The sequence below is a fragment of the Pangasianodon hypophthalmus genome, chromosome 24 (assembly GCF_027358585.1).
Source record: "Pangasianodon hypophthalmus isolate fPanHyp1 chromosome 24, fPanHyp1.pri, whole genome shotgun sequence".
Lineage (NCBI taxonomy): Eukaryota > Metazoa > Chordata > Actinopteri > Siluriformes > Pangasiidae > Pangasianodon > Pangasianodon hypophthalmus.
The window spans coordinates 6,997,207-7,020,269 of NC_069733.1; the positions used below are offsets into that span (position 1 = coordinate 6,997,207).

General features: G+C 39.8%; 1 protein-coding gene across 2 annotated transcripts in view; it reads right to left on the reverse strand.

The window, feature by feature from the left end:
• Nucleotides 1–23,063, reverse strand: part of fam172a (family with sequence similarity 172 member A) — a 167,497-nt gene continuing 144,434 nt past the window's right edge. For both annotated transcript variants that reach the window (XM_053229179.1, XM_026931208.3), the window contains one exon: nucleotides 1–2,059. In XM_053229179.1, coding sequence (XP_053085154.1) covers nucleotides 1,824–2,059 — 236 coding nt within the window. In that variant the 3' untranslated portion in view covers nucleotides 1–1,823. The remainder of the gene's footprint in view (nucleotides 2,060–23,063) is intronic.

The window sequence follows — 23,063 nt, forward strand, 5'->3', positions numbered from 1 at the left end:
TATTGTTAAAAAGCGTTTATTTTGCAAAGGCAATTTGTTGCAGGTAGATAAAAATGAAGAGAAAATAAGTTGGTAAAAAGTGACCCCAGTCTCTATGATAGACAAACGAAAAAAAGGGCGGAAATGACGTTTATAAATTACACTTGCGTCAAAGTTGAACAACGATTTGAAAAGTACTTCCATTCCTTTTTTTTAGTGATTAAAAAAAAAAAGACAAGACAAACGCTGAAAAAAAACATTTTACAAGATGAATAAAAAATCAAACTTTTTTTTTTTTTTTTTTTTAAATAAACCTTGTGTCCACTGAAAGCAAATAGGATTTCACAAAAGGTAGAAATCACTAGATTAAAAATAAGAATGGCTAAGATTCATGACTTACATATGAAACATATAATCTGATTTTGGTTTAAGGTTGCACTTCTTGCCTATAATCAACTGATGGCTTAGCTGAATGTATAAGGAAAGGAAAAGAAAAGAAGAAGAGAAAAAAAGAAAAAGAAGTGTGTCTTGTTTATTTTAAGGCAGCAATATTCAAATTCCAAAGCTTTTACTTCTCAATTTAGCTGCAGTACACAACCACTTGCAATTTAATACTAGCCTTATAATGATGTAGACAAAACCCTAAAAGCAGTTTAGGTTTTAAAATGTTGATAGATTTAGTGCATTTCGCAGTACATCCCACATCACTCATTTATTTTGGCTAAAAGTTGGTTAATTTGGTCAAATTTGTTGAAATATGTGCTTACAAATATTTAAATAGTCCATCTTCAAAGATAAAAATGTGGCAAAGTTTTAGTTAAAGCAGGGTGACGTGCTGTCATGTCTGAGCGACAGCTTAAGCCTTGACTAATACCACATTGTTCTGTTTGTCTTTTGTTTATGTTAAGAAAGTGACATTATGTGCTTTAGCAAAAGCAGCGGACGTCAGTGTGATGGTAAATTGCGAGTCTTACCAGGCGTGTATGAAATAGGCATGTCACATTGAAAAGGCAAACATTTAAAGGAAATTATTTTATAATTTATTTTATAATTTACAAATTATTAACCCTCCTTTTGCTAGCACTTGAGAAAAGTCAGATATTTCAAAACTTCCAAAGTATCTTAAAAGAAGCTATGGCTAAAAATCATTTTTGATATGTGGTTTGAAGTTATTTTAGTTGAAATATGTTTCATTTATATGTTTCATCTTGATTATGTGGGTATGAATTGTAAGGAACTTACGCAAATTATTACCTGGTATTCAGTATTCGCTTCTTTCAGAGGCAGGTGGCGAGGAAAAATCCTGCATCTAATGTGTACTTTGAAAAGCAAATATCTATGCAGCGCAAGTTCCTTTAGTGCTGTAGTGCTAATGCCTATGAGTCCAGAATGTAAAGGAAGAAAATTTCTTAGGCATGCCAGCACCCTTATCAATGTAAAACTGGGTAAAACTGAATGGAAAAACCAGAGCTGTTTAGGGTTAAAGTGGGCTAAATGACCTGTGGGTTAAACCTGTGTGTGTGTGTGTGTGTGTGCGCTCGCATTATGTGAGTTTAGAGCGACGTCAGGAAACTTAGAGGTACTCTGTAGTGTCGCCTGACAGCCTTAATATGGCCACTAAACCCACACAACAGCCCAGGGGGAGGCACAAGCAGTATATATTGCTTTGATAGTTGTGTAATGCAAAACGCTATTCTGATGTATACATGCCGACCCCCAACTCTAAGGCATCAGACAATATAGAAGGAGGTGCCTACCATAGGACTACCCTTTAAAAGCAATTAAAGCAAAAATATTCAAGATAGCGCAGCCTAACCAAGAAGGTCTGATGCTATTCCAGTTTTCTATAAATCCTCATGTTTGGCACGTTTTTGTGTAGTCACTGTGGTAGAAGCATCTTCTTCTTCCTCCTTCTGCTCCTCCTTCAGCTCCTCCCTCTGCTCTTCTTTTTGCTCCTCCTTCTGCTCCTCCACTTTGCCCTCGTCCCTGTCCTCCTCCATTTGTGCCTGGAGATGTTCGTTGAAGAATCGAAAGATGGACTTGAAGCTATTCCATGAGGTCAGCTCGTGCCTCTCAGTGCCTGTAAACACATGTATATACAGATTATCGTGAACAATGCATTGTTTATGTAATAATATGAACAGTACTATACAGAAGTCTTAACCAACTTGATAGAGTCACCTAAAGCTAATTATCTGAAAAACAACCACATGTATATGATTAGAAAAAGTCAAGACTTGCGTTCTTTAAGGATTCTTCTAACATCACTTTGAATGAAATTGTCCCATCTGAAGTCTTAATCGTAACTGCAGTGTGATAGAGTTTTTATTATTCTTGTAAAGGTATAGCAGGATGAATCAAAATCTGCTCATGCATTTATGATTCCACTGATTTTCACCAGATCCACTATCATCACTGGTGATACACACCCAAAGGTGTCACGTGCCACTCAGAAACCTGTAGCCTTGTACTTCTTCTGTGGAGTATTTGTGGAGCAAAAAGCTCACATTTTATACTCACTGCTACCTAAAATGTTCTGCCTCTGGCTAAACTTTGTGTCTTGTGTGTCTTGGCTTCAATTGCTCTGCAATACCATTTCTTTAATAAATCTTCTCAAGTCAAAACATTAGCTTAGACGCCAGATGACTTTGCCAGACGCTAAGCAACCATTTGAATAAATTTCTATCCTTGGTATTTCATTTTGTTCTGAATTTCTTGAAATTATGTTTACAGTTGAACACCATGTTTTTGGTGGATCTAATTTTGTGAAAAATTAGTACACATTCAAATGAGCTCAGCAGGATTTCATTTGATTAAAAAAAAAACAAAAAAAAAAACAAAGTTACAAATACTAAGCCCACCAATGTCCCTTACCTTAACCTTTGTAACCTTTCATATAACATTTAAAAAAAAAAAAAAAAATTGGTAGGTTACTGCTCTACAAAACCTTGAAATTTTAAAATGTGTTTTCAAACCTCATCCCAGTATTATACAAAGGCACCAGTGTATTTGTTAAATATTACTAATTGAATACATTATTGAGCTAATCAATGCCTTATTAAGTTGAATTATTAGTAGTATTAAAACATAACAAATACAGCTGGGGTGCATTGAGGGGAGCTTTGGGAGTTTTTGTGCTTCAAGCCATTTCACGAGATATCAAGTCCCTTTTTTCAGAAAAGACAAGATATTCATGTCACACGTTACATAGTGATTTAGCAAACAGTAATGTACACTGCCGATAAATAAGTTATAAGTAATTAACTAACTGAAAAATGATCTTAGACTTTTGCAAACTTTGAGGTGAAATTTAGTTCAATGTACAGCTTGACTTCAACTCAAGCTTCTTTACAGGCATGTCAATCAGGCAATTAAACAATCAAACGCTGCTACAGAACACTCGTATCTGAACTGCATATCATTATACCTGATTTCATGTTGGTTTTTAGAGATTTATCAGATTTTGGCTCCGACTACTGGAAGTACTACACAAGAGCCTGTGCTGTATCATGTTCTATATATCCCCTTTCTGGCTTTTCCACTTATTAAGATGTATGTGCCGTGGTGAACAATGGAAGCAGTGACCACCAGCGGAGGAGGATTGAGTGTTCTCTCCAGTGACTAAGGCACAGCTATCAACTCATCCACAGAAAGGCTCAGTTTCTGCCTTTCGCGGCAGGTTAAAGAATTCCCATGTTCAGGTCACTGGGCTCTGGAGGAGTGACATGTATACCTCAAGTCCTTAAGATACCTCTTCACTGTGAGAACCACTACGAAGAACAGCAAACTAGGCCTTTAGGAGTCATCATTTTCTCTCTGAAAATGAACAATCTGTCAGGGTGTTTGTTGTAATTTCAGCGGTTTGTGATGTATTTTAATAATTCTTATTTACATCATGTGACTGAGTACACTTTCTCCAATACCAGTGATTTTTCACACTGCAACAGCAGCTTTCTCTCCAAGAGTTCTCTGCATGTAGTAGTGAGGACAGGCTAGATATATCTTTCTTGTCCAGTTGTTATTCTTTCCTCTGCATTACAACAGCATTACCTGCCCGCAGGGATACAATTAAAAAGCACCTTTAAGGCTCATGCCAAAAGAGTTCTCAAATGGCCACACTACTGACCTCCATGTTTATTAGATTGACCTTTGTCTGGCTAGTATTGATGAAGATAGCTGTGGCGAGATGGGAAAGGTGTGTGTGTGAGTGTGTGTATCGTTTTTTTCTAGCTTGGCGAGTGATCAGCGCCTCAGGTCAAGTTTACGAAACTGGCAATCAGCGAGTCAATAACTCCTGCCCAAACAATCTCTTTACCTGTGTAGGTCCTGGCACAACACACCACTGGAGAAGAAGACATCGCCTCCACTGCTCTTACTAATAATTTATACCCAATTTAAAGCACACAGCCTCCAATTGTTCTTCCTTCCCCTCCAACCAGTCCTTACTTCTCTTTCTCTCCCCTTCAGGAGTTATCAATGGCGAGGGCTTGCTTTCTGTTACCTTGAACCAGCGATGAACTCGTGAGCAGTGAAAGCCTCTCACACTAATCCTGGCTATGGGGTCAGTAACAGTGTGTCTCCAAGCAGATATGCAAATGATCCAGGCCCCTTCAGCGACCCTGTGGGTGCTCCGCCCTCTCCGGTGACATCACCTCGTATACTGGCTTAAGAGCAGGCTTCACTAATAGGCTTTTATTACACTACCGTGCTATCTCTAAATTGCCAAGTTGTATCAAATGTAAGTAGTGTATGTGTGGATTACACTTGCTCATTTAGGCACTGAAAAGGCAAGGACAAAGACACCCAGGTGCAGTCAAGAGACGAACTAAATTAATACTATACTATTAAAAGATGCAGCCATGGATTATCATGTTTCTATGGAAAGACTGGCATCTGTCTCAGAGAAAGAAAGATGACCGTCTCTCTGTAATTGTCCAGGAAATCTGTTTTTCAGGAGGATTTTTTCATAACCTGTCAGCTGTTGGAGGATATAAATGATAAATTTCATGGTCATAAGTATAAATCAAATTTTAAAAAATTATTATGAAGTAACTGAGAGGAGGATTATAAGGATATAAATCAGTAAAGCTCATCTACCCTATCAGTAATCCAGGAAAATGATGTCAAAACATGTTATTCCATTAGACTTAGGCTATTCTCTGTTTATTTAATAAAGTAAGCTGCACTTACACAGGAGATTAATGTTTGAAAAATGAAGGACTTGCATGTTACATTTAACTAAACTTTTTTTTTTTTTTTTTACTGAAAGCTTATTCACTGAATTCATATTCATAACTGAATAGAATATGGCATCCATAGCATTGCAAACCTCAATGAAATAATTCGCATTACTTATTATTTGTGTTTATTTATGTTAAAGAGTAGCCAGGAAAAAGGATGCAATGTGTAAACATAAAACAGATCTCACAAAGAGAACACACAGAAACGGTGTGTCTTTGTAATTATAGCTACAATTACACTACCAAAAATATCACACATAAACAAATGACAATCTTGACTGAAGGTAAACTATCAACTGACAAGTACGACTCCAAGCCTGACAGAAAATATAAAAATGTGCTGACTGTAATTAGTCTCCATCTGTAGCATGCCATTCAAACCTGTCTTTAATAGATGAAACACGACTTTCATTTAATTTTCAAAACTGTTGGTTCTCATTAGGGGCATTTTGATATGCCATAATTATACCATTGTTGCAAAATAATGGTATCTTTGATTCCAAAAATTATGTAAACATAACATCATAAAAAAAATAAATAAAAATGAACAAAGATTGCATTGTGTTCCGAGTGTTTCATTATGTCTTGCTTCATTCTTTTAACACTATAGCTAATGTCCATAAATGCTTATTTGTCCTCACATTATATAAAAAGCCTACGACATGTGCAGATGAGCTATGAAAGTTGTACAGCATCAGGACATTTCTCCATAAGGAGCTCAGCTGGATCAAGCAGCTCCAGTATCATGGTCCATAAGGGGACATGAGGACAAAGACACCACAGCATAGCTGCTGTCAGTGTCCCTGTTAGTGTCCGAGTTGAATTTCCAACAGCAGCGCTCTGTGATGCCCTGGCATTTTGATGTTTTCTCCATTGCATGCCTTGGACATGGAAAAGGGGATCCGATCTGAATTTGTCCTGAGGACTAATGAGGTGAGAACAGGTGCCAATGTTAGCCTGCATCGCACTAACACGCAACTTGGCAATAAAGAACATTACGTTATGAATCATAAGACGACAAATCAAATATATATTTATTCCAATAAACACAAAAAAAGCCTTCCTATGCTGCTTCTCTCTTCATGGCCAATGCCAGGAGCACTTATTACAATTATTACTGTTGTGACAAAAGCCTGCCTTGTTTGTATTCTGTGTAATTAAATTAATGTATGAAAAAACATACACACAGTCGCAGATACAAAGCAGGAAATCCATAAACACAAGCAACACGAACACAACACTTGTCCATGAGAGGAAGGATGTGTGGTGATGTCCCCCCACCCTCTTTGCCTCTTTTAATTGCTTTAATTATTATTGTTCTTGGAGAAAACAGAGGCAGAACCCATTACACAACCATAAATTAGAAAGATTAATGAGTTTCAAACATTTTACGGAGAGACCATGTTAGTTATCACTTCACATTCTGGTGTTTCTGACAGAAAAGTAACTGCGTACAGTCCAGCAGTGTGTGTCTGAGGGACATACAATGTGTCCCTCAGCTTCCAGCAGTGCGTGTCCCTGAAATTCCAGCAGCGCGTGTCTGAGGGACCAACAATGTGTCCCTCAGCTTCCAGCAGTGTGTTTCTCTGAGCTTCCAGGAGTGTGTGTCTCTAAGCTTCCAGGAGTGTGTGTCTCTAAGCTTCCAGGAGTGCGTGTCTCTAAGCTTCCAGGAATGTGTCCCTGAGGTTCCAGCATTGTGTCCCTGAGGTTCCAGCAGTGTGTTTCTCTGATGTCCCAGCAGTGTGTCCCTGAGGTTCCAGCAGTGTGTCCCTGAGGTTCCAGCAGTGTGTCCCTGAGGTTCCAGCGGTGTGTTTCTCTGATGTTCCAGCAGTGTGTCCCTGAGGTTCCAGCAGTGTGTCCCTGAGGTTCCAGCAGTGTGTCTCCCTGAGGTTCCAGCAGTGTGTCCCTGAGGTTCCAGCAGTGTGTCCCTGAGGTTCCAGCAGTGTGTCTCCCTGAGGTTCCTGTAGTGTATGTGTCCCTGATGTTCCAAGGGTTTATGTCCCTGGCTGACTGTCAACTTCGGTTTTTTGTTCTTGTTTATTTGCATGTAAGTGCCCTGACTTTGCTACAACGAAATTGGCAACAAGATCACCAGAACACAAAAGACAGCGCAGCTAGTCCAATCCGACAGTTTGAAACTCTGAAATGCTCCACGTAAAATCACACTTCTTGTATGATTCCCTATTTGGGGATTATTCTTTCAGCCAAAAGCAGATCTGATGTATATGATGAACTGATGCTTAATGTCCTACTGACAATTTTATTGGATTCCTTTCAGTATAACTAAGTTGTTCCTATATCTCTATGGGGTAAATAGCCCACACACATACACACACACACACACACACACAATTCCACTACCAAATATCACAATTAAACAAATGATAATCCTGATTGAAGATAAGGTATTAGCTGCCTATGAGCAACAGTAACAGCACTCTTGAAAGTAAGACTCCAAGGCAGACAAAAAAAAAATCAAAATGTGCTGACTGTAATTAGCCTCCATCTGTAGCATGCCATTCAAACCTGTCTCTTAATTGATTAAACACGACTGGCATACTTCATTTAATTTTCAAAACTGTTGGCTCTCATTAGGGGGCATTTTGATATGCCATAATTACACTGCTGTTGCAAAATAATGGTATCTCTGATTTTGATAATTACAGAAACACCCACAAGTTAAAAAAAAAAATGTAACGTTATAAGCAGCACCATTAATATTATATTTGTATTCACATTAACTCAAAAATAAAGTTTGGGCTACAACATTATAACTATGATGAATCACATTAAAGCTACAACACTTGCGGATGAGCGATGAAAGGCGTACACTCTTGGGACATTACTCCATAAGGAGCTCAGCTGGATCATTCAGCTCCAGTCACATGGTCCATAAGGGGACATGAGGACAAAGACACCACAGCATAGTTCAAGTGTTCGAGTTCAATTTCTGACAGCAGCGCTCTGTGATGCCCTGGCAGTTTGACGTTTTCTCCATTGCATGCCTTGGACATGGAAAAGGGGATCTGATCTGAATTTGTCCTGAGGACTAATGAGGTGAGAACAGGTGCCAATGTTATCATACACTGGATATTACACGCAGCTTGGTAATAAAGAATGTAAAGCTCCAAATCAATTAATCAAATATATTTATTCTGTTAACACCCTCCAACCTCCGCCATCCGCCATCCCCCCTCCCTCCAAAAAAAGGAAAAAAACCAAAACACACACACACACACACACACACACAAAGTCCTTCCCCTATGCTGCTTCTCACTTCATTGCCAATGCCAGGAGCACTTATTACAATTATTACTGTTGTGACAAAAGCCTGTCATGTTTGTATTCTGTGCAATTAAATTAATGTATGAAAAAACATACACACAGTCGCAGATACAAAGCAGGAAATCCATAAACACAAGCACCTACAACATGAATACAACACTTGTCCATGAGAGGATGTGTGGTGATGTTTCCCCCCTCTCTGCCTCTTTTAATTACTTTAATTATTATTGTTCTTGAAGCAAACAGAGGCAGAACTCATTACACAACCATAAATTAGAAAGATTAATGAGTTTCAAACATTTAACAGAGAGACCATGTTAAAGTCAGCACTTCACATTCTGGAGTCTATAACAGTAATTGAGTACAGTCCAGCAGCATGTATCCCTGATGTTTCAGCAGTATGTGTCCCTGAGGGTCCAACAGTGTGTTCCTGAGATTCCAGAAGGGTGTGTCCTAACATTCCAACAGTGTGTGTTCCTGAGATTCCAACATTGTGTGTCCCTGAGGTGCCAGCAGTATGTGTCCTTGAGCATCAAACAGTGTAACCTTGAGGTTCCAGTAATGTGTGTCCTTGAGGTTCCAGCAGAGTGACCTTGACGTTCCAGCAGAATCTGTCCCTGAGATTCCATCAGTGTGTCCCTGAGGTGTCACCAGTATGTCCTTGAGCATCAAACAGTGTGACCTTGAGGTTCCAGCTGTGAGTGTCCCCGAGGTTCCAGTAATGTGTCTCTCCCTGAGTGTCTAACATTGTGACCCTGAAGTTCCAGCAATGTGTGTCCTTGAGGTTCCAGCAGTGTGTGTGTCCCTGAGGGTCTAAGAATGTGACCCTGAAGTATCAGCAGTGTGTGTCCCTGACATTCCAGCAGTGTTTGTTCTTGAGGGTCCAATAGTGTGACTCTAAGGTTTTAGCAGTGTGTGCCCTTGAGATTCCAGCTGCATGTGTCCCTGAGGATCCTGCATTGTATGTCCCTGAGGTTCCAAAAGTATTGTGTCCCTGAGATTCCAGTGTATGTCTTGAACATCAAACAGTGTGACCTTGAGGTTCCAGTAGTGTGTGTCCTTGAGGTTCCAGCAGAGAGACCTTGAGGTTCCAGCAGAAACTGTCTCTGAGATTCAGGGTGTGTTCCTGAGTTTCCAACAATGTATCCCTGAGATTCCAGCAGTATGTGTCCTTGAGATTCCAGCAGCATGTCTCACTGCGGTTCCGGCAGTCTGTGTTTGAGGTTCCAATTGTGTGTGTCTCTGAGGTTCCAGCAGTGTGTGTCCCTGAGGGTCATACAGTGTGACCTTGAGGTTCCAGCGGTGCATATCCCTGAGATTCCAGCAATGTGTCTGTCCCTGACATTCATCCAGCATGTCTCTGAGGTTCAAATAACGTGCCCTGAAATTCCAGCATTGTGTGTTCCTGAGGATCCAGCAGTGTGTGTCCCCGAGTTTCCAGCATTGTGTGTTCCTGAGGTTCTAACAGTGTGTGTTCCTGAGGTTCCTGCAGTTTGCATCTCTGAGATTCCAGCAGTGTGTGTCACTGAGGTTCCTGCAGTGTGTGTCTCTGAGGTTACAGCAGTGTGTCACTGAGTTTCAAGCAGTGTGGGCCCCTAAGGGTTCCACAGTGTGACCTTGAGTTTCCAGTATTGAGTGTCCTTGAGATTTCAGTAGTGCATGATTCTGAGGTTCAAAACTTCAGGTGTCCCTGAGAGCCCAACAGTGTGTGCATCCATAAGGTTACCGCAGTGTGTGTCCATAAGATTACCGCAGTGTGTCCATAAGGTTACAGCAGTGCGTGTCCGTGAGGTTTCAACAGTGAGTGTCCTTGAGGTTTCAACAGTGTGTATTCATGAGGTTCCAACAACATGTGTCTATGAGGTTCCAACAGTGCGTGTCCATAACATTACAACAGTGTGTGTCTGTAAGGTTACAGTAGTGTGTGTCCATTAGGTTATAGCAGTGTGTGTCCATTAGGCTACAGCAGGGTGTGTTCATGAGGTTCCAACAGTGTGTGTTGTAATGATCATCTTATGATGACGTCATGTGTGCTCTTGCTCTCCCTTATGCACCTTGCCGTGTGTGTGGATGTGTCGTACCACCGCTGTATATTATAAGTGTAATATTTGATCTTTCATTCACTGACAACGGAATAATCTGTCAACCCTATGTGAGTATATAGTAACCTACTGAAATAAATGAGAGACAGCATTATCTCTTCGAGTCCGACTGAGTTATATCCACTTTTGTTTCTGAGGAAACCATGAGAATCTATAACCCGATTCTTACAGTGTCTATGAAGTTACAGCAGTGTGTGTCCATAAAATTACAGCAGTGTGTGTCCTTGAGGTTCCATCAGTGTGTGTCCATAAAATTACAGCAGTGGGTGTCCATGAGGTTTAGGCAGTGCATCCCTGAGCTGTCCCTTCAGTGCCAACTGCAGTTTGTTTATTTCTAAGTGGCCTAACTTGATTGTAAGTATAGAGCTAGAATAGAGACTTTATACATAATCTAACCAGAAAGTGACAGACAGAACATTTTGTCCAATATGAGAATTTGAGACTCTGAAATGCTCCAGGCAAAATCACACCTTATGCCTTTGCACAACACAGATACCCCTCTTAGTGCATCTTAGGTTTTAGTTACAAAATGGTAAGGGGATATAATGCTGTGGTACCTTCGTGTCTGAAACAGAATGTAAAGAATGGGCCAAACAACAGCTACTCATTAGCATTAACATTTTGCAGGTAAACATCATTAAAAAATATATTAGTGTTGAAGTGCTCTGTACAAATTCCATCTTTTTCAGTACCTCAATTACATACCATGTGTCGCACAGCCACATGAACACACAGTAGGGGGAAAAAAGAACTGCATCCCTGACAATTCTGCAGAATTACAGAACATTTCAAGGCTAATTTGAGCGCTAATTTGTTGGCAAGTCAAACAGCCTCAGCCCACGTTAGCATGATTAAGTTAGCCTTGTTCAAATGACTGCATATCTCATAGATAACTCTGAGAGAAGCGGGAAGAAAAGCAAATGAAAGTGACGGGGAGGCCCAGAGAGCAAACAGCTCCTAAGCTCCTGTGGCTAATCATCATTGTGCTAGCATATTTATGAAATAGATGAGACAGACCCAATGCTAGAACTAGCTTTTTTATAGAGTGACTGATGTTTAGGCAGTTAGTCCAATGAGATTCAGGTGAGACACAAAGCACAGAGATTGCTTTAGTGCCTGAGACTGTACACACACACACACACACACACACACACACAGAGAGAGAGCAACCCGGCATCAATTAAAAAGCCCAGCTGTGTGTCTAGCACTAGAAGCTCTTTATAATATAACTGTTGCTCCCTGAAGCTATCAGGTAAACAGCAAAGGATGAATCTTTGAATGAGGTGAGGAAAAATCACATCATAACAAATGAACTAAGGCTTAGCGTCAGTCTCTGTGTACAATGCGATTCAGAAATAGGCCTGAGAGCGAGCTAATTCACACAAGCTTAGCCCTGCATAATAGAATGTGTCAAGAACAAGCAATGACATGTAGCAGATCAACCGAAAAACAAATTGCACGTGCATAGATTAAATGTGTCAGATTTTCTTTGAAGAAGTTGTCACTGCAGACAAAAGCATAAAAGCCACCACAAACTTAAAGAAAGGATTTTTTTTTGTCGTTTTTGATGTTACTGTAAGTGTTTACTCACCAATCAATCATATTTATCACTTGTTTATATTGTGCTTATCATGCATTGTGTTTATAGAGCTGTTGCAGCACAGGCTATACATACTACTCTTTGAATGTCATGGCAACAATTCTCTGGGCATACAGCATAAGATAATGAGCAGTATTGCGTACATTGAAGGTTATAGAAGGAAACAGGCACTGTCTGGCTTCTTCAGATAAGCCTACAGATAAACAGATGCACAAGCACAAAAACTCATGGAATACACATCACATACACTTCCTTCTCTTGCTGTTTTGGCTACCAGCCCTTTTAGCGTGTAACTGACCTCTAATGCGCAATGTGTTAACTCTGAACGAATGTCAGATAAGGTTAGAGACTAAATCTCGGCAAGTCTATCCAGAAACGCTCTAATAACCTCCACTGGGAGAGACGTCCTAAAGTATAGCACTTAATTAATACAGAACAGTCCATGTTTAACACCTCCACAACAGCAAGCGAACAAACACATGGCACTTCAAAAGAATTGCCCCGATTCAAGGCATTTTCTACAAATTCTTTACAGCTTGGCTACTCTAGTACTCCATGTGCCTCATAAAATCAGAGACCTTGGTAAGTGAGACAGAATGTTGGACGAGTATTGGAGTGCAGAGTGAAAAGACAAATCCATAGCTGGTCAATACATAAATAAGGGCAGAAGGCTGAGTGTGTTTACATTAGGAGGAGTGGGAGTCAAGAACAGAAGCGAGCTCTCCAAACTGAAACGTGGCACATGTGTCATCCATATTGATGGTGTGTAAACTTGAGCGAAAAGAATCAACCTTGAGCTGAGACAAAAATGGTCACAATGATAAACCAATTTACAGGCTCTATGCAAGTCTGAGATATCAAGAGTCGAGGGTGGTGGTGTGTAAATGCAATACATTTTTATTTGTATACCACTATTAACAATAGACTTTTAAGAAAGAAACCTGTATATAGATATATATTTAGATCCCAAACAAGAATGCCAATACTGACAGTGTCAAGGAAAAACTTCCTGAGAAGAACTAAGGCAGAAAACCTAAGAGGAACCAGACTTAAAAGGGAAGCCGTCTTCTTCTGGGTGACGCTTGACAGCGTGGTTATAAATCAATACTTTTCCACACTTTAAAGTCAAAACAGTACTAAGTATGTTGAAAGGATGTTCAGTGTGAGCATCATAGTCTTTATGATTATAGCAGAAGTTATGTATAAATACAGTATCCAGGTGACATTATCCACTAAAGAAAGGGTGATACATGGGTACAAACTGCTTCTGAGAAGCACAATCTTAAGTGTATCCATGTAAAACCAGCCACAAATACAATACAATAAAATAAAATGAATCCTAGACTGTCTAGAACTCATAAAACAGGGACATACTCTGCTGGAACCAAAGTGTATAATCAAACACACAAAACAAACACATTGAACCGGGATTGAAAGACCCAATTTATACCAGATTATCCAAAAAAAAAAAAATAAATAAATAAATAAATAAAAAATCTGGGTAATATATGTTTAGAAATTTTTTCAATAAAATGGAGGTGGAAATATTAAAAAGATTTAAGTCTACATAGTACATTCTGTTTTACTAAACACCATCTAAAACCCTTAAAAATGCATCAGAAAACATGGGGTCTGTGGCAGCGAGGGCGTGGTCAAGCGTCAGCTGCGGACAGAGAGGAGGTGAGTTGAACTGGCATGTAATGCGATGATTCTCACCTGTGTGCGATCACGGCAAATTTACTTATGTGAGGCTGGTTTGTCTGCAATACCGTGAAACACAAAGAGAGAGCTGAGCTGAACTCTGAATGCTGAAAAGCACTCACAGAAAAAATAAAATAAAAGAAGCACAAAGCTTTGTAAATAGTCCCCTGTCTCACGAGTCCTCCTTCCCACCCACACAAGCCAGGGTTCTACAGGGTCCATGATTGCAAATTTGGTGCCTTTTAAAAAAAAAAAAAAAAGACATGGAGAATCACAATTTCTGATTCTGCAAACATCTTTTAATTTAAAAACTGCTTTGAGATCATTTGTATATTACATGCAATAGAGTGACTGGAATTCAATACACTTAACCAGCGATGGATTTGACTACAAGTGTAAACCCTCATCAGGATACAATCCATATATGCATGAAAGACCCAGGTGTAAACTGTGCCTCTGTGTTCCAGCAGTAATGGTTAATCCACAAAATAGTGTGGTTCGATCACTGACCAACACTCTAATAGTTACCACATTGAATAATAGTCATGCATTGGCTCCCACCCTCAAGACTGCTCACAACCAAAGAGCCCTCCATGCTTCTCAGGTGAAAATGCCCTATCCACTCCAGAGTGTGAGAGTTTCTTAATCTAGCTGTGATGCCATCTTCAATTAGGGTCATTTTACGAGTGGCCCCATGTATGGTGGGTGGCAGACAGAATGGAGTTAGTAGCAGCGGCTAATGCACAAGACCACAGTTCATACAGGCCAGTCTGACCTCGCTAGCCCCGCATTAGCACTGTTATCTTGGAGGGGAGGTGGAGAGATAGGTCTAGAGTGGGCAGCAGGGGCGGGCGGAGCATAAATAGATCACTTAGGGGAACAAAGTGTAATTAATGGGTGGATGGAGATAAGAGGGCCTTGGCTGCTATCTGGGAATGTGCTAATGGGGTTCACATACACTCAGCACGAGCAGGGAACAACCCCTTACAGAGTGTGTACAAATGTGTGTGCCTGGAGGGAAAGCCAAGGTGTGGTGTAGACCCTTGCATGCATGTTGATATCTGAGTTTTTACAGAGCATATAATACACTCAAAATGGGCACTGTTTTGTTGCTGGAAAGTTGTTTTTTTTTTTTGCATCTGTGTGTGTACAGTGCCCTTCATAATTGCAAAAAAAGGTTGTATAACAATGCACATAATAATTCTAAATATTCACCCAAACAATAGGAAAAAACTAGATTTATTCTATAAAAAAAAAAATTATTTTCCTTGAGAGTATTTTCTCTAAAAAATGTGTCAAAATTGACACCCATAAGGAATATTTTAAGTAAACACTAGCAAATGGTATTCTTGAAAAACTTTCTCATTTGCTCTCCCTTCCAAGAAACTCTGTTGCCTTTAGCCATGTCTAGTTTCCCTGCGGTTTAAATATGAGACTGTGCACATGTAAAATTCCTTACAAGGTGGTGAAGGAGAAAGAAACGACCCAAAGATCACAGTTTGAGAATGGCACAGGTTAGTTGATTCTTGTGGTTGTCACGTTTCTACTATAGGAAGCTGTTTGCAAGCACTGTAAGAAAGAAGCTCTTCATAAGAAAAGAAGCTCTTCATGAGAAAAGAAGCTCTTCCTCACAAAATGCAGCACTGGAACTTTACCGAGTGTTAAAACTACAACTAGCATCATGTGTTTGGTCATGTACACCATCAACATGTTTGGAAAAACAGGAGTGCATACAAGGAAAAGCACCTTACAGAAATAAGGAGATGGATCATTGATATTTCAGGATGTTTTTTTGCCTGGTGGTCCAGGGGCTCACGAAGACTAATAGTTAATAGTTAACTAATAGAATATTTCAGCTCAAAACATGGTTGCCTCTGCAAGGGGGTTCAGACTTGGCAATACAATAGCTTTCAACAAGATGATGAACAAAACCTCCAAATCAATACAGAAATTGTTAAAAGAAAACAAAACCAACGTATTGCAATGACCATCTCAGGATTTGAATTCTACTGAAAACCTGTGGTCTGTTTTTGTGGTTTTTTTTGTGGTTATTCAACCATCACATCAATCCATGAATGATGTTATTACATTTGGCTCTGTGGCTGGACTTCAAATGAACGGGACATTGTTGTTTACTCATCTAAGAGGCTAGAGGAAGTGCTGCAGTCGGTTGAAGGTCAGGCGGCGGTGATGGTGAGGACACTAACTGACAGGAACTTCCGGACACTGTCCTTTCTGCATGGCCCCTGCGTCAGGGGCCCGGCCAGGAGCCAGCCGGGGGGTCTCTATGACCACTGGGAGGTTGTTTAAGTTGGATTTCCCCTGTTTGTTTCAGCACAGACAGAGGAAGGAGGACACTGGGCCTAAGCTACGGGATTCCCCGAACCCACAGATTCTAAGAAACGGCCAGGCGAGTCAGACGTGGATACAGATAAGGTTTTGTTATAATGAATTAGGTTTTTAATCGTACTGACTTGCATAGTTTGGCTACTCTGACTGACCCTAATACACACAAAGTAACATGACAGAAATCTGAACTTTAACATAAAAAAATATCTTAATGGGATATGAATACAAGCAAACTTTTATGTACTTGGTGTTATTTTGCTTCTGACCTGCGTTTGACCCTGAAAAAGTCCAGCTGTGCTATGATAGCAGTGTAGAGTGAGGATGAGACTGCAATTTGTCAGGAGGTGGAATGAAAGAAAGAGGCAACAGAGGGGAGAAAAAGTTTCTTCAAAAGAGAAGAGGGAGCCTGGCAAAGAAAGTCCTCTGCAGTTCAAGATTTCACATTGGCCTTGGATTGTCTGGAGAGTGCTGATGACTGGAGAGATGGAGGGAGAGAGAAAGACTAAAAAAGAAGGAAAGATAGCTTAAAATGGCAAGGTGAGCGATAACTAGCTGCCCAAAAGCTAGTGGAGAATATGTTCCTGTGGGTGTGTTAGTGTCTTGACACCCAAAACCTCAGATATTATTGCCATACCTTCATTAGTAATGCCCAGGTTTTGTGTCATTTATACCTGCAGTGTTTAAATGTATGTTACAGGTTGTGGCATATAACAAAATCCCAAAGTACAAAAAAAAAAAAAAAAAATAAAAAGATTTGGGAACACACATTTTCAAAATTTGGGTTTGCGTCTTGTTTTTGCTTATGCTGCATTCTCCGAGTTTGCTGCTAATTCACTCTTTTTTAATGAAGGCACAAATGGCTAACAGCTCTGTTATTCCCGATTCACTTACATTTTCCACATATTTCTTCTTCTTTGCTCACTTTAGGTTGTCCTCCTGTTGTCAATTTGTAAACTTGTAAAATCCCCTGCCTCAAAAGGTGCTGGTGTCATAAGACAAATTATTTTTTGGTAAAGGTTCAGCTTCTGTTCACAGACGCTGAACCTGCTTTGTTCAGCTTTGTTGATCTGTAACTAGGTCCTGTTTTGTTCAATGTCCATGTCGATTTTGACTCTGACCCCATTCACATAATTTCCTGACTGAATTCCCACAAAAAACATCCATGTGTAAAGAGGGTGCAACAAAAAAAAAAAGAGACAATGCAGAACAAATCGAAACAGCAACAAACCAAGTGGAGTGATGCATAAGGCTTTATAAAAATACAAAACTAAGCAGCCAGGTGGTCAGTTCACTGATGGTAATTTTGTCGAACATAATTAGCAGGGGCTGAAAGTTCAGTGCAAACAGCCTACCCAAACATTAGCTCAGCAAACAAAAACCAAATACTGACATCTGAAAAGAGTAGATTTCTAGTGTAAAGATAAAAACCAAGTGTAGGAAGAGTTAACCTCGTGATAGGCTGCCTCACCCCCAGAGTTATGCATTTTTCATGCCATGTGAGTCAGAGACAGAATAATTATCACTCACTCTCCCTGCAGATGAGAGTGAAGAGGAACTGAGATGTAGGTTCACCTCAGACGTAACATAGAAGTGAACCTGAGTGAGGCTAATTTAGTGCAGTAGCTTCCAGGCAAGGTCTTCTGTCTTTAGTTCCACAACTATACTGACCTCAAAAAAAAAGACACATTTCAATCTGCCCTTGCTGTGAGGGCAAAAAAAACCACACAAATCCCATCTTTATTTGATTCCATAGACCTGTACCTGACAAGGTCAGCTGACATCTGACACAGCACCCGCCTAAATACATATCCACACCCCTGTAGGACACACAAATGTAACAACTCACCATGACCCTGTAGCCACGTACAATTAATCAAAATTAAATTTGGCGATCTAGAGCTTGGATGGAACAAGATTACAAGGATAGGGTGTGTATGTGATGGGTCTGTGTGTGTGAGAGGTGAGGGTCAGGAGACTCTCTCAATCCTGTGCTATTGACTGCAGAGGTGAGAGCCGGTGAGGGGAGCGGCAAATAGAATAAAATGATCGATATGTTTTCACCTGTCAGGAGGGAGAGAGCACATAAAGGGGAGAAAACTTTCACCCCACAGCATATCATATTGATCAAAGAATGTAAAACCAAGCCAAAGGCTGCATGGCTACCGACCCATATGAGAAACCTGTTGTAGATAACATTGTGAGACAATATCGGAATGGGTGTAAAGGGATCGCTGATACTGATTGATTAAGTGTTTATTTTAAACGGCATGGCACCACAAAAACCTCAGACTTTTATTCTAAATAATAAACTTTAAAATAAGACATTTATACTTGAGACACTTCACTTAAGATGGTCACCTAAAATGACCGTACTCATACTGCTCAAACACTCTGCTACTCTAAGAAGAAATGCATGTCCATCTAAACAACATACACAAAATCACAGAGTTTAAATCATAATACTTACTCATGTCAAATGTAATAAAGTCAATACCTAAACCAAACTCTTTAAACTCTTTTTTTAACAGTTAAAAAAGTAGCAGAAAATAAATAAAACATTTCTGTATAAGAAACCACAACAGGGTGGTATGATGCATTCCCCCCCCCCCCCAGACTGTCCCGATGTGTTTTATTCCTCTTATGCCACAGCAATTTGCCAACACTAACAATATTGATTTGTTAATGAACAACACATAATGGTTCTTAGTACACTTAATGTTGTGGAACGGCCAAGAAACATGTCAGTTCCTGTTACCAGTTATCTTACAGCAGCTATAAACGGTGGTTTTCTCATCACCCTCTTTTTTTTCCTCTTACTTGAAGTTAAGGCAAAAAAAAATGCAGCTTGTCATGTTACTGAGAAACGATAAAGTACAAACTCCTCTCTCCTGAAGACTCTCCCATGGCAGAAAACGTACTGACAGTTACAAATTGCTGATACTCCAGACTCCTTCCATAAATATTAAATAAAATAAAATGACTCTTTATAGAAAGCTTCAGTATATCAGCAATTATACATTTTTTTCTTTTTTTAAATAACAGATTTTTTTTTTTTTTAGCTATCTGCCACCCAGGTCCCTGTGAATGAGTTGTTACTAATAGAAACAATAACATATTAGAACAAACTCATTAATATCATTTGAATCATTTGAATCAAAGCTGGAATGACTGTCAGAGCTGCTATTATAGATAATTAACATCTTTTGACCAATGAGGTTTGAGACTTCAACAACACTGTGGTATTACATGTTATTATATCATGTTATGGAATCTTATCTAAGTAGTTTTTTTTTTTAATTCGCTGATATGGAAATAAATCAGCAAGCATATTCAGTGGTGCAGAAAGAAATATTTTGCCATTGTGTCTGAGAGTTCTGCTGCTCTTAATGAACATGTGTGGTCCACCTTTTAATTTTTAGTGAAGTAATGATCCATTACTCATTAGCACAACATCAAGTTGCACTGGAACCATCTGAAGAAAAACACTATTACGAGTTATCACCAAGTATAATGAGAGATCGTGAGAGCATGAGAGATGGCGCTTAAAGTGTGGGTGGAGAAAGATACTCCCAGTCATAAATCATGAACAGAACGAAGGGAGAATTTTTACGCCGATAAATTATGTCTCTGAGTTCAAACATCTTTTTATCTGCACTGAGCTGCTAAGTGATACGATTGCATGTATTATGGGTGCCAGTGCTTCCTTTCTCCATGAAAACCCATTGCAATTCAGCAAGTGGGCTCACTTTCATCTGAAACGCCTAACATAACATCCCTCCCATGCTTCTACTCGAGGCTTAAATGCCTCGTTAATCCCTCTCTCTCCTCAACATCACCCACGGCCATCAATCCTTGTCCAAAATGGTCAATCCTCTTGAGTTTTATTACTATCCGTCGTTGGTTATTGGGCTGCTGGCGCGATTTAAATCCTTGTTTCATTCCACGTCTTTACAGTGTTGACCCCAAGAGCCTCAGTAACTCCATACCAGGTCCGTTTGAAGTTCTAAAATGTTATGACGGTACTGTGCACCCGCACTGGTTTATAGATGATATATTTGATCAAGTGGGTCTACATGCTGAAGCATTTGAAACTTTATTCCAAAAGCATTTCAGTAACTTGCCAGAGGGTTACACCATTGTGATGTCTGGAACTGCCAGATTATAACCATGAAAAGCCACACGCATTCTCAATGCTTGTTTGACTTTGGGTGGAAAGTGATATGTTTGCTGTTTGGAAAGGGACATGACATATTTTGCTTTAACTCAACAGTTTTGCCAATGTGTCCCTGACCACAGCTACAAGACTAATTGCTTGTCGTAGCTTTCATGTCACTGATTAATGAGGAATGGTCAAATGTCTTACCTAAGAGAGTTAAACAAAACTACCAAAACTCAACAGGGCTTTATTTTTTCCACCCCTTTGGATTTGACATTTCTACATTCCAAGAAAGAATTCAATATCAAAGCAGGATTTTTATCTCCAACATTGTTTAATTGCAAACCTGTTCTTTATAATTCTTCTGCACACTATCCTGTACAAAGGTGACCTACTTGATCAAAATTCATCCAGCTATGTGTCAGTATACAACCTTTCTTCTCCCCTCCTATATCCTCTGTGATAAGGCTACTTATCCAGTCATCCTTTCTTTCTTTTGCTTCATGCATTAATTCTGAATGTGCTCTTCCCACAAACTGTTGGAGCTTGCACATATTTCTTCTGCTGTCTCAGAGGGGGGAAAGCGATCTCGCACTTCTATCAGCCATGTCTTGTGTATTTTTTATCTGATGTGAACGCTTTGCTTCTCCCCTGAGTAGGAACAAGCACAGCCAGATGACGGAGAGAGGGCTACAGAAGGTCTCTCTCTGCCTTCTTTTAATCCCCTGTTCTCCCTCGACTCTTACCCTCTGACTGAAACTGCGCTTCTCCACTCAACATACAAGAAACAATGCAAGATTTACACGTTTTGCAATTGTAGCTGGGCAAAAAAAATCTGCTTTTTATTCAGGCCAGATCTTAGCAATATATTTTAATGGGCTTCCCAGATACAAAATACATGTAAAATTCCAAAAATACATCTTGAAGAACTCCCATGAATGACACAAGTACGTAAAAAAAAAAAACTTACAGGCAAAGATGTTAAAAGTCACACCACTGGCATAAATAAATTTACTCAAAAAGACAGTTAATAATTTTTTGTACCCTTCCATAAGCTCTCATAACAATTACTGCTATTTCATGAGGCCACAATTAGTGGACAATCATTTCAAAACCCTACTGTAATAAAATAGTGAACAAAAATATAGCAAAAAAAAAAAAATCAGCTTTGAGCATTTACCTATTGTCCTGTTCTGTTATTGCTACCACCAAATGGCATTACACTGAAGGGTATGGGATATGAATGACCTTAGTGGAACACTAAAACAGGTGAGCTTGAGATGATCTTTTGCACTTCTCATTTTGATTTATATACAGCACTTTACCCTCCCTATCATAACTAAGAGAGAGATGGAGTCATCTAATAGCAGACAGGAGAAGTGTAAAAGCTAAATAAAAGTTTATAAATGTTAGCTCGTAATAGCAAAGTATTGATTTCTTCTGTCTTCTTTATGGAGGTCTGGATTGGACTTGATGGTGGGGGAAAGAATTTTTAGATAAAATGGGAGGATGATGCTTTTATAGGAAAGTGCATCACAACGCTGTGTGTGTGTGTGTATGTGTGTGTGTACTCAGAGGTACAATGTTAGGAAAGCCTCACAAATGATAAGTCACTCTTGTTCATAGAGTAAAAAGGGATGTGTCTCCATCCTCGCCAACATAACCACTAAATAAGTGTCAATATTCACAATATTTACAATATGGAGATGATCTGAATTATAAGTACAGAACAAATAAGGGTCTAAATTAAATATTCACCATGCTGAAACCTGACTAGTGCTGGTGAGCTAAATAAATGCTGTTTGCCATTTTTTTTTGCCTCTCAGTCAAGGACAAATAAATATAAGTCAGCTGCAAGAGTTGATGAGAGACAGTAAGAGAGAGAGATGTTCATGACCTCTCTGACGGCTAATTGTGGCTACTTCCTGTGTCATGTTGGTGTTTGTGAAAGACAGTTCCTGCATTTTTCTGTCATGTAGACAAAAGAACAGCCTGAAATGTGCAAGGACCCTAATCATATACCCAGGTGTGTGTTCATTTGTGTGTACTAGCATGTGGTTTTTACCCATGCAAAGATGAATTGATGTATGTACGCCAGCCAGAACATGTCTGCTTGAGACAGGGGATGACTTGGAAGTTCTAGGCATTGTTGCTGGAACTCTAGCTCCTGTGTGTCCTCGGGCCACGGGTGGACAGGTGCTCAGCACATGCACCTGTGTGCCTGTGCAGTAACGCACATGAGCTGTCAAAAGGGGCCCAGCCCAAGCTGACCCTAAAGAGGCCCGAGCACACCTGTGCCATTCAAACATGACCCACTGTCATAAAGCTGGACAGCTTGGGCTGACATGACACATGACATGACACAGTCCATCAGTGCAGGTCGAGGAGCTCTCTAACGTACATTTTCAGACAAAACAACATGGACCCATTGGGGACAAATTCATAAGAATGTGTCGGTGTGTTCAAATTCTCATTACAATCACAAGTTGAGCTGGCAGCAAAAAGTATTAATCAGAAAGTAGGAGAGATGCTTGAGAGTGGTCTTGAGTGGCTTTGCACTGAGCTGCATGGACAGCAGATTTGCTCCACATGCTAGCCTGAGCAATTATCAAAGCCAATCATGGCCACACATGGGAACCTGGAAGCCTTCC